At 35.9% G+C, this 13,152-nt stretch overlaps 1 protein-coding gene across 1 annotated transcript in view; it reads left to right on the plus strand.

Moving 5' to 3' along the window:
- The window catches only part of DNAH8 (dynein axonemal heavy chain 8), a gene marked incomplete at its 3' end in the record, with an annotated part of 121,592 nt that overhangs the window by 19,095 nt on the left and 89,345 nt on the right, over positions 1 to 13,152 (plus strand). The window contains exons 16-22 of the mRNA XM_084261088.1: positions 2,543 to 2,684; positions 4,057 to 4,166; positions 5,281 to 5,387; positions 6,346 to 6,448; positions 8,923 to 9,055; positions 9,671 to 9,864; positions 11,215 to 11,341. Coding sequence (XP_084117214.1) covers positions 2,543 to 2,684; positions 4,057 to 4,166; positions 5,281 to 5,387; positions 6,346 to 6,448; positions 8,923 to 9,055; positions 9,671 to 9,864; positions 11,215 to 11,341 — 916 coding nt within the window. The remainder of the gene's footprint in view (positions 1 to 2,542; positions 2,685 to 4,056; positions 4,167 to 5,280; positions 5,388 to 6,345; positions 6,449 to 8,922; positions 9,056 to 9,670; positions 9,865 to 11,214; positions 11,342 to 13,152) is intronic.

A 13,152-nucleotide genomic window follows, 5' to 3' on the forward strand; every position in this document is an offset into this window, starting at 1 on the left:
CTCAATTCTTCTGGTTCCATTAACATGCTTGAGGACCTGTATTTCTTATAAAGACTTTACCTTGATAGTCAGATGGTTCTGACCTTTTGGTCTGATGGCTGAGCTTTGTGCCTATGATCTCTCCCACCAATGCCATAAATTGTGTTTCCTGTGGTAGGACATTGTTAGTCACTGCTGGGTATATCCACTTCTTTTTCTGTATGGCAGAAAAGCATAATTGTGATTTAGCGCTTTCTGCTGCTGAAACCCAAAGGTAAATTAAAGGTTGGCTGTGTAAGAAGTTAACAGTTCTCTGAGCCTGAGTATATATGAAATAACCCTGTCTTTTGTAGATACACCCTATTTTCCTTAAATATATAGGTTGTATACATTTCTGACTTTCCTATCCCTCCCATATCAATACAAAGAGATGTGAACTTGGTCAGATCCTTGATTACTGTGAATTAGATACTGTGATTGAATGATGTTGTGACAAGATAGGATATCACATATGCAGAAATTTTCAGATAAAAAAATTTAAAATGGACAAAAATCAGTTTTAATTGGATTCTACCACTTTGCTATACTTGACTGAATGCTAATAATGCTGTAATTTAGAATCAACCCCTCCAAAATTATGTGGAGTAAAAGAAGGAGGACTGAAGACTAACCCATCAATCCCTCAAGCTACAGCAGGCCTCCCTTGGCTTTCCAAAAAGAGTCATGGCCAGTAAGATCAGGAACAAGAATCTAATCATGTTACATTGTTGTAACTCATTTTGTTACTCTGTTTTATTTAATCTAGCAGCAATGTATTGCAGGATATGCATATCCCTGCTTAACTGAAGCACTTGTGGGTCTGACACTGTTTCTGCCTGTTGCCTAAAACTGCTGTTAAAAGAGTAAAGATTGTTCCAGAGTTTGGAATAGATAACATCATAGAACAAGAGTTCTATTCCGTCAATTCTTTCCATAGTCACTCATTCACCCAATCTCCAAGGCTGATCAGCTCAAAGAGCTGTCAAGAGAAGCTCGTTCAAAAATTGCTGTTATGGTGCAGGAGTAGTCTTGGCTAATACTGTCTGTGGATTAATATCACTTACACAGTGAATTTAAAAATACTGTGGTGACAACTAGAAATTTGTGAAGAGGTAGGTGGAAACACCAAATTCCTCTAAACATTTCACTTTCCCAATGTGGAACTGGTAGATAATTAAAAATTACAAGATTTTTTTTTCAAGGTGCTGTCTGAAATTAACTGTGCACACTAGTAATCGTTTCAGAATTGTGTTGTCAGACTGGGCAGTATTTAAATACATACTCTCTAGGCAATCGAGTTCTTGTTTTCAGTGGCAATACTAACCATGCAACTTCCAGACTTAGGTCTGTTCTTTTACTTGTTCATATACCAGATTGTCTGCAATGAAGCATATTAATAGAGGCTAAATTTTTTGTAGGGTACTTGTCTGCCTAAATGCCCTCTTTAGAGAGGATATTTGACAGTCAAAGGAGACTATATTTAGCCTTTGTAAATATTCCCTAAGTTACAATAACTCATGAGGCATTGTTGTGCTTCTTTTTCTTCTCTGCTTCTCTGATCTTTAGGTCTTTTGTGTTGGTGCTTTTACCCCAGTGTTTTTCTTCTGTTATGATTCACTTTCGTAGAGGATTTTCTACTAATTTCACTGAGCAGAGAGATACAATTTTTGTTTTTCTGCAAAACATTGTGTACCTATAGAGTTAGACCTCTATAAATAGAATACCTTTTGCTTTGAAGATAAATGTACAATATTAATACGAATTTCTCTTTTTAGGTTAATAATTTACGTGAAGTATGGATTGATTTAATATTAAAAGAAATATCAAATACTCTTTTAATTGTCTTACCAGTAGATGGTCCTATCAAAGTAGAGAATATGTTGACCTGCAATGAGGTGTGTAATGCTTCGAACTTGAATTCTTGAGCATATTAGAAACAGTGCCTTAGAAAATTACTGTAAAAGTAGAGAATTCTTCTCACTGTAGAAATATACAACACTTAAAATATCTTAATGAGAATATTTATATGACAATAAGCTGGTTCTTAGGTATTTGAAATACTTAAACTGTGGCTTTCCAGCAAACATGTTTTAGAATTTGAAAGTTTTCTTGATTCCAAATGAGGCTAAAAATTTATTTAGTGTGATGTAATTTCTGCAAGTACATAAAATTGTTAAGTACACATGAAAGACTAATTAGATAGTTTCAGATTCAGACTGTTACCTCTCTTCAGTGTTCAGCATTTTCCTCTGGCCCTTAAAATACCATTGTATTTAAAAAGTGGAGTTGTTAAATGTTTTTTTTTAAGCATTAAAAATATAATGATAATACAACAGAAGATTTTTATAGATTTGAAGATAGATTTTTGGGCTTTCTCAGCTTTATTTTTAAAAAGTTACTGTTTCATTGAAATAGTCACAACCTGAAGAATGCAATAATCAGGGAAATGTTTTGGCTTTTCATGAAGAGGAACAGTAGTAACAAAATTATCGATACTATAATAATTCATTAATTTTTTTAACAGACTTATACAAAAGAATGTGCTGAGTTACTGAACCACAAAAGCATGTACATTGAAGATGCTGTTCAAGAACTAATATCTGAATTTGAAAAGAATTATGATATGAAAAATTCTATGAAAACCTCAGAAAAACATGAATTGCCAGGTAGATAATACTGATCATTTAAATAAAAATTTCTGTCCCTAGTTATGTAGATCTCATAGACTCATAGAATGATTTAGGTTGGAAGGGACCTCAGATCTAGTTCCAACACCTTTGCCATGGGGAGGGACACCCTCCACTAACTCAGGTTGCCCAAAGCCCCATCCAACCTGGCCCTGAACACTACCAGAGATGGAGATTCTACAGTCTCTCTGAGCTACTGTGTATCAAAATGTTTTAGCTGTTTTTCATCAGACTTCTTCCAACTACAGTTTTAACTGTCACAGTTCTGCCTTCATTTACCATTGTTAAACACTAGTCTGTGAAATACAGAGGTAATTTGGTATTGGTGGAGTTAGTTGAATTCAACTCTTGTTCTGCTTAGATTATAGAATCACAGAATTGTCTTCTTTGGAAGGGATTCTTTAGATCATCAAGTCCAACCATCACCCTACCCTGCCAACCACCACTAAACTATTTCCCTCAGCACCACAGCTGATTATCTTTTAAATACCTCCAGGGTTGGAAACTCCACCTCTACCCTGGGCAGCCCATTAAAAAAGCATTTGGTTTAGAGGAAGAACAGTAGGGTTCCATTTCCCATAGTCATTCATTAATTTTTTTCTCTCACTCCATAAGTGAAATAGTGTTTCTCTCTTCTCAGCTACATCAGGTATTTGGTACTGTGTCTGTTTCTAACTTTTCTACCACAGTAGAATTAGATCTCAAATACCAGTGCTTTACTGGTTGGTCACTTTAAATTAGTACAGTCAACTGACTGACAACAGCTTGCAGCTGATGGCTGGTTCGCACTGCTCTGAGGTATGTTACAGATTTTAGGAGGTTCTCTACCTTTACAGGAGAAATAGTTTATATTTGGAGAAAAATATTCTGTTTTAAAGAAAAATATGTTTTGAAGCTTGATCAGTAATGGAGCTCCTGTGCTTACACAAGATATTTTTTCTTTCTGGGTTCAGCTTCCTCCAGCTATAGAGACATAGTCAGAGTCCATACTCCAGGTGGTTCAATATGATGCAACCAGAAATATCAGATGAAAAGATGCTTCTCTGTATTTTAGTAAATGGTTTATATTCTTGTTTGAGTTGGGTTTGGGGGAAGGAGGGGGTTGCCATTTCCAGCTGATATATCCACATTTGCCTACCTACCTTTAATAATAGTGCATGGTGTTAGGACTCAAGCTTATAGGCTGGGATCTTGACCAGATTCCTGGTGTGAAATAAAACCAAAGCTTTGAGCTGATCAAGGGTCTACTAAATAAAAAGCAATGTTTTTACCTGTAAATAGGGAGGACAGCATGCTTCAAAGCAGAACATAATGTTCAGTTAATAAGAAATATTTTTTTTTTCATTTACAGTAAAAGAAAAATGTGTAGCATTTGGAAATAATGGAGAGGAGGGAAAAAAAAGTTCTGCAGCCCTTCATGGGCGTAACATGGACAATGCTAAAGAAGATGAGTTTACAAAGGTATTTTGATAAGAGATCTGACTGATCAGATTAGTAAATAGTATCTTAAGTTTTAGTACCTTGATATTTGACATGTAAAAAAGATGAAATCACTTCCCTACACAGTCAATTTAAGATGTATTTTAGCTTTCATAAGTATATTCCATGTTATTCCAGCTATCACCTTTATTAAACAAATTCTTGACATGAGTGGTAAGTGTAAAAGTTCGGGGAGAATATTGTGCCTAAACTGTAACATGGGCTTTCCTTCTTGGGTGCTGGTGGGGGAACACATGATACACACGACATAATGACAGAAACATGAATCCTTTCTCCTCCTCTTCCAACTCCACCAAGAAACACTTCACCTTTGTACTTTTTGATTGAAGAATACAATCTCTTGATATTCAGCAGAGAAGGGAAGTGGAAGTACCGAAGACTCCCAAACTTGCAAGCACAAATGCAGTAATTTTACAAGGTTGTGTTGTTTCGTGCTAGTGATCGTTACATGTGGTGTGTTTTTCTGTTCTTTTTACTCTAATACAATCAGATTTTATTGTATTTGTCTCTTATTTGAAAAGTGTACATAGGCATGTCCTGGTTTCAGCTAGGGTGGAGTTAATTTTCCCAAGCAGCCAGCACAGGTGAGCAGAGCTGCCCCAGGCTGTTTTCTGCACCACTTGACATCATGCTCCCCATAAAAGGTCAATAGCAGTGCTCTGTGTTACCACCCCTCACTGTGCTGTGTCTGTACCTGTTATCATCCCACTCCATGGGTATTTGGCCTGTTTCCCTTCCCCAGGAGGGTTGAGTGAGCAGCACCTTGTGTTCAGCTGCTGCCTGGGGCTGAACCAGGGCAACACAACTTTTTTTAATACGGAGAGCTTTTCCGAAGGGGTATGAGACATCAGATCTTAATATCCTACCTTGGAATGATAGAAACCACACTTCCTGAGATAATATATTTTTTTTTTCAAGCACCTTTACTTGTTAATTCCAAGCTATTTTCCCTCAAACTTCTTCGCTTGTAAATTCCTTCATACAATAACTAATATGTTTGACTTAAAACCTTTTGAAATACTCTTCAGAGCCTATTTGAACACAATACTAAAAACATACCCTTTATTTATTACAGAAGTCTAAAGATATGGTTGCCTATTTCAGTCACCAACTGCTAGACAGCCTCCAGAAAGCCACACGACTCTCTTTGAATAGTCTTAAAAACAGGATATTTATTTCAAAGTAAGTTACAATTTCGATATCTCTTCACTAATATTATCAGAATAAAGTTATTTCTGTGTTTACTTAATAATAGAAATATACAGTCCCACATGTAATGATAGATTGTAGCATTATGCATCATTACATTTGAGTACCAATACATTGCAATGTATCAGTAATGTCAAACAGTCAACAGTAATATAAAGTCAAACAGTTCCAGACCTCTTCACCCTTTTAGCTCAAGCAAAACCTGGAGATCATTCCCTTTTTGTGGCAGTGATGCTTCTGGCCTACGCTTTTTGTTCTCCTCTTTAATTCTTTATGTTGTTATAGGCTGTGCTCCCTCCCTTGAAAATAGTTTATTTTTCCCTGCACACTTTTGGTTTTATCCCTATATACTTTCCTTGGGATTGCTTTCAGGATGCTGTTAGTTCTGCTTAGTATCCAACACAAATGACTGGAACTTAAATGATGATTCTGGGTCCCATATGTTCACCTCATTTCAGATTAGGTCTGTTTTGAGAGGGTTCAGGTCATGTATTTATTTTTTTGCACTATTTTGTCATCTATGAAACTTTTTTCTGTTCCGTTGAATATCTAAAATGTGATGAGGGAGCTTTTACTCGATAGGCTCTTGCATGAAGTACTCAGTAAAAGCTTCTTATGCCCTAGTCAAAACACTTGCAGAGTTCTATTGTTCTTAAATTGGGAGATTAAAATCCAGAATCAGAAACTATTCTGGATAAAAGACTTCCAAAAGCAATGGCTGGATCCTAGGTAACCTGAATGATGGAGGTCTGGCTGTTATGTTCACTATTTAAAGTAGAAACTTCTGTAAGTCTTGTCAAGTGGTTCATTACTTAATGTGGAAATTCTCCATGACATTTTACCCAGAAAAAGTGGCTCATAATTATATTTCTAAGGTAGGTTGAGAGGGATTTCGTGAAGTATTTATGACATGTTTGAAAATTGTTTTCAGCAAAACTGCACTTGAGAGAACCAAGTTTTCTGTTAGTGCAAGTGAATCTGAAGTGGTCACTTCTTTTCTAAAAGCAGAAGTACACCTTGATGTTCCCAATGTGGTAAGTCATGTGGCATATGGGTAAGGCAAAATACACTGTCATCTCTGCATTTGCCCAAATGCAGAGCGTGGGTATGCTTCTACTAACCAGCATCTGTTCCGAAGGAGAACAGTTGCCCAGGCCTTTCAGTGTGCTGATGGCAACGATGAAATGTGCTCACAGTCTCAGTGTTCCTTGTTTCTGTCCTAGTGATACTTGGAGAACCTGGCTTTTTATTGTTATGTGTTTCAGCAATTACATTGCAACCTGTCCCTCAGTGTTCCTCACAGAATGGTTACAGTTCTCCTTCAACTGTAGCAGTTATGTAGCTGGAAGAGCATGTTTGGCTTTTAATTGTTTTGTTCTTTGTGTCATTTAAATCATTTGTTGAATAAAAATAGAAAATAGAAAATAGAAAACTTTATCTTTATCTCAGTAGGAAGTAAGATGACCAGAAGGAGGAACACTGGGGGTGGGTTGGGTGGGTAAGATGATTCAAAACCAAGAAAAGAGCTATGGATTTCTCTGTGCAGTTTGATTGCAAAGAACTAATGCATGCATTTGTTCTCCTTTTTTAGAGTAAAATAACTCTCTCAGCAATATGTCTGGTATTTTATTTTCTGTATGAGAAGGTAACAATATTATCTAATTGTTTTATAAAGATTAAAAGTTTTATATTAATGAAATTACAATGAAAGAAAGGTTCTAAGGTGATATATAAACCAGTGTTCATATTGGCATGTGTGTACATATGATATATAAGATCTGTCAAAGTATAGAATTTTTACCTTGTTGGTATTTGTATAAGCATAAAGCTCCAAGCTCCACCCCCTGCAAAGGGAAGTGTATCTACCTTTCTAGTCCTCTGTAATGCTTGGCTGATCCAGGGCATTATTCAAGTAATGCTAGGCAAAATACTACTTCACTAATGCTAATAGGATTTTGCAAGATCCCTGCTTTTTTGCATGCAAATGTTCAGTTTGTGAAATTGGTTTATAAAACACCAGAGTTACTTCATAACTGAGATAAGAACCTGCTTTAAAGTATCCTGTGGATTATTTCATCATTTAAAAATAATGACTTGCATATGAAAGCTATATGATGTTCTAAGATCATTCTTCTGAAGTTTAACAAGAATGACTTTTTCTATTCTTTCCTGGATCACTCTCAGGTAGGTTCTCCCTCTTGCTCTATATCTTTGAGAAAGTGATGTGTGCCTTTCCTCTGATTCATCCTACATTAAATTATTTTCAAACAAGGACACAGTTAATATTATCACTTCCAAATCAATTCAAAAAGTTTTGGGTTCAGGACTCTATGGCTGTTTGTGTACCACTAAATAAAACAGGTGAAAGACTGTTCTATGATTTCAATGTGAGTTGATGTGAAATGATGTGTATTCACAGTAGTAAATACTTTTCTCCCTGAATCCAGGAGTTCACACCCAAACTGTGTGTTAGGAGCAGCACCTGTATGGTTTTATGTGCCAAAGTGTGCCTGATTTTCTTCTGGGAGAGTGCTTTTTTTGCGTCATCTTAAACTGTATCAGGGAGCATAGTAACTATGGGTGATGGCAAACCAGAGTCTGTGTTCTGACTCTATTCTGTTTTCTAGTTGTTCTTGATTCAGATCAAGAATCCTTGTTTCCTCTTGATTCAGATCAAGAATCCTTGTTTCCATTGAGAAACATGTACCTCTGGTAGTTGAATGTGAGTTCTTCCTCTTCAGACTTGGATGTTAGATTGCTCTCAGAATTATGATACAAAACCCTTGCCAAATATAAAAGTATCTTTGAGGCTCGTGCATGGAGTTCCATTAATTTACTACACACTCTGCTCTTGCAAAAATTTTAGAGGTAATGTTACCTTTGGGAGAAAAAAAGAAACCCAACATTGAGTATTTATTCAACTAGAACTTTTGACAGTTTGATCCAGGTGATTTTGTTTACCTGAAATTACCCACAATGTGAATCTATGTATAGATAAACACTTAGAAGGAGAGGTTATGTAGCTGTAAATCCTCTTTAAACTCAGTTGTTCATACATGTTTTTATGACCTTCCCTCTCACAGAATTTAGGATTCAGTTGTTAAGAGCAAGAGAGGAGAATTTTGGCCTGCAGTTTTTAATGCTTTATGATTCTAGAATGCAGGAAACAAGGCTTGTAATGTATTCATCAACACTATAAAAATAATTATAAAAAAGCTCTTTAAATGTTATAGGTACCGTAAAAATCATTGTAAACCACTCCAATAAATCTATCTACTTATCCATTTGCTTATCGTTTTACCTACAGTGTGCCTGTACAAATAGATAGCAGGTCAGTATATGTTTCATTTCTTTAGGGGCAATTCTGAGCCAGACAAATTGTTAAAAGTTATGGTGTTCCAGCTTCTGTTCTGGGGCAAGTTCCACAATTCATTGTAAGTGGAGTAAAATTGAGAAAATTATAATCAGTTGCATCTATTTCAACAATATTTCAATTGTTTTTAAATAGGTAATGGTTCCCAGTTTAGACAATATACAGCAAGCCCTCAATCGCATGGTTCACTTAATACTGGAAGTAAGTCGTGGAGTTGCTCAGTGGGGACAGAGACATTTGCAAAAATCTAGGTTAAAAAAAGTGTTGGGCAGACAGCAAGTGTCTTCAGCAAGAAAAATACCCAAAAAAGGGGAAAGTAAGTGTTTGGATTTTTTTTTTTTTTACTACCTTTAACTTGTTACTTTAATAAAAATGCCATATATATTTATGAATAAACTCACTTTTCTTCAAAGTGGTCAGCTGTGGATTCTCTTGAATTGATTTGCTAGGTTTATTTTTCCAAAATAGATTTTCAGGCTTACATTAAGTGTTAGAACTCTGAGAAACAATAATGCAATAATCTTAGAGAAATTGCTAGATTCTGAATCTATTTTAATTTAAGGCAAAGCTTACTAATTTATCTTTTTACCTACTTACTGTGGAATATAGTCATATCAACGTGGTTGGAACCATAAGCAATAAATTTTCTAGTTACAAATAAATTACAGTACAAAGAAATATTTGTGAATTAAGAAGACTATTTTCTTTCCAGTTGGTAACAGTCTAGATAGAATTTGCTTTAGCTGTGTGGAACTTGTCCTGAGCTAGCACTTGGTACTTTCATAATAAGCAGTCAGGTAGGCATTTGAAGGCATACATAGTTTTAGAGGAGAATTTTAACCAGACATTAAATTGTTCATTTACGTATGATTTTATTTTACAGGAGTTGAAGATGGTATTCCTGTCAGAAAGCTAAGAAATTTTTACTCAGGTGTTACAGAACATGAAGGTATCTCTAAATTAGTTTTGTTCCTCTCTTCTTCTGTGAATTCTTTAAGAGAAGTAGCCAGCGAGGTTCTGCAGGACTTTCAGAAATATAAGATGTTGTGGACAGAAGACAGAGATGTCAAAATTCAGGTGAGTTTAATGATGATCGTGTATGATTAATCTTATCTTTTGAAATCAGAAAACATTGCGAGGAAAAAAAAATCAAGGAAAGATGTGGAAAACACATTAACAGCTGAAATTCATATTTTTTTCTTCCAGTAGTAACAGTAGTACATTTCCTAAGCAAAAATAATAGCGTGCTACCTAATTTTTGTGTTTGCATTTGGCTTTTCCTCCTTCTTTGCCACTCTAGATACAGGTCAACTGTCCCTAATCTGTTATTCACTTTACTGTTTGTTTGTGGAACTTTGGATTTTAGGTGAATCTGATATGATGTATGCTAAAATCCATAGAAATTCCCATAGTGTTGATAATTGTGCACTTTTCTCCATGGAAAGTGTTTAGTTTCAATTTAATACATTTACTTTTTTTTCACTGCTCTTCCTGTAGTTATTTTAGGAGGTAGGTTTTGTGTTCCTTAATCGAAAAAGAGTATTTGCTTCAGTACTTGATTGGTTGAACTCGGAGTTCAATCCTCAAGTGTGATAGAAAAAAATTAGCATAAAAAAGTTAGTTTTCAGGAATCAGGTCTCTGGGGCTTTTGCTTTAGAATATTCTGCACTATTCTACAATAGAGATTTAATTAAGAGTTTTAATTTAGAGGCTCTTGGCTTCTAGAGAAGAGTTGGCTTCTAGATATTCTTGTTCTAGTTACTAGTTAAGAAAAGGATACTGCTACAGAGGTAACCTCAATAATAATGCAGTGATGTTTTATACTTATATGCCCTAGATTCTATAGTCTTTCTTTAGGACTATGCTACCCCTTGTGCTGCCTGTTCGGGTACTCTCAAACAGAAGAATAGGAGTTGGAAATGGGTTCCAGTTTATTACTTGCCCGTTTAGACTAGGCATATTGAATGCAGCTGTTGTGTAACATTTCTGAAATATAGCTTCTCAAAGCCACAAAACTTCTCTACACTTGAGTTTGAGTTCTGCTCATTGAACTACTTAGAAAATTAGTTTTATCGTGATGATCTCACACATCACTAATGTGCAGGGCTAATAGTGTAGACTTTTTCTGTAAGTGTGGGCATGTATTTTATAATCTCTATTTTGTCACCTGTTTTCACAAAATCAATAAGGCTGTGATATGTCCTGGATAGTAGTTCCTCCGTTAAGCTTGAGATATGCTGACAGAGAAATTGATAAACATGAATGTCTGGTCACATGCATTTTACTATGTTAGCAAGGCTACATAAGGCTGAGAACAGGTATAATATTGGTACACATTTTCAGTTATTTCTGAATAAGTGTTGCCAGTTGTTTTACCAAAAATATGAAAGAGGATATTTGTTGATTAATGTTTTAAATTATGCACAGGAATTTTTGGCTAGCTGTCCATCTCTGTCTGAAATTAAAGAAGAAATACTTCACTATGCTATGCTTGAACAAGAGCTGGAAGATATAAACCCCATTATTCTTCTTGGTCCAATTGAGTTGCATACAGGTAAGATATCTTCTTATCTTTGAACGTACATTACATTAATGAACATATTAGTCACGTTATTAGGTTTATTTTCTGAAATAAATGGTTAGAATATAATAGAAACTACTGAAGATCCCTCCCATAGTGATCACCCAGGGGTCACTCAGACACTTCCAAGGAATCTGACTTGAAAAACCTCCAATGCCCTTGCCTTCTCTCTGGAGTGGCAAAACTAAATTCTGTCATGGCTGTGAAGTTATTATGGAGGCTTGCTGAAGACTTAATCAATATGTATTGACATTGATTTTATCATCTCTCTCACAAAGTCAGGCAGTGATTATAAGAGCATTGGAAGCATAAATCACCTTCTTTTTCTATTGGTGCAAGATTAGTATGCACAGAGCTGCATTAGCTTCTTGTTCACTAGTGTTTGTGTCCCCAGGAGACATGGCTGCTTAGCCATTCCTGTGTTTAGCATCCACAGCTCTCTATATTGTGTGGTTTCCTATCCACCTCCCATATTTTTAAAGATAGAGACCTGGTGTTGGAATCTGTTCCCTCACTTCTATGCAGCACTGTGCCTCAGCACCAGGTCTTGTGTGGCCCTGACAACCTAGTAATCATTGATCATGTTGCTCTGAAGAAAAGTCAGATGTGGAAAAATGTATTCTCTTCACACAACTGCTTGTGCTGTTTAAACTGTTTGTGCTACATCAGAAAAGCAAGGATTCCAATGGCCCTATTGCCTCTCACCTTGTGGGTTATTATCTACCTGACATCTTCCCTTGACCAGTGTCCCTTTGTGTGGCAGATATTATTGTAGTTGCTCTATGGGGACAGGTAATGAATGTATCTCTTTCCAGCTGTCAGTGTGGTGATGTTTCTAGTGACAAACCCCCATCTTCTGTAACATTAGATTGAGAAATCGTCTGTGTAGAATCTGTCTTCCTCATACATCAGAGAAGACAGAAGCCACACACTTTGACTGGAGTTCATTTCAGGATCTTGGTGTGTATTCTCTAGCTTGCTTTTGCAAATAAACCAAATTTTCAGCTGCTGACTGCATATCCTCATCAAGTTCCTGGATGCTGCTACTTATTCATGAAATGACTCTGGAGACAATTAGTTAACCTTGGAAAACTCCTAGCTGTCTATTATTCTGTGATCAAAAGTGATAGGAAGCAATGTATCCAAAAGAATACAGACATTATTGATGGTGACACTACTCCTTCACCTGTGACCACTGTATCAAAGGGAGCCATGTCCTTTAGGTGTAAGAACAAGAACATTAAATGTTTTTTTGATCTGGGGAACTACTTATTTTTCTGAGACTCAATTTAGGTTTGGGAACTGAACTATTATCACATACATATTCTAGCCTCTGTTTCAAACTGATTACTATCATTTACAGGTCCTAGCTTCTGGACAGGGTGCAGTACTTTTCTTGACTTACCCTTGGCCTTCAGGAATCAGATTTTTACTGCTAACAGCCACATTTGTAAAGAGGAAATTGTATCTCTTGTAAAAGTTGTTTTGAACAGAAAAGTTATAAGGAGTTAGTATCTTTTGGTTTCTTCCACCAGAGTACAAAATGCTGCCTATTAAAATCTTAATTTATTTTGGGAATAAGTTAGAGTGACAATGATTGGCTTTTTCGGTGTCTTCACTGTTAGTTTGTGTTTATATATTAACTGCACATGGTGTGATGTGACACTTTACAGTTTAGTTGTGAAACATTCCAAGTCTCAATACTGAACCCCCAAGATGCCATTTCCTCAACAGGTATGAACCATTTAAATATCACTGGTCTTTATGCATTTGGTTACTATATA

Source organism: Gallinula chloropus (genome assembly GCF_964237585.1).
Source record: "Gallinula chloropus genome assembly, chromosome: 3".
NCBI classification, from domain to species: domain Eukaryota; kingdom Metazoa; phylum Chordata; class Aves; order Gruiformes; family Rallidae; genus Gallinula; species Gallinula chloropus.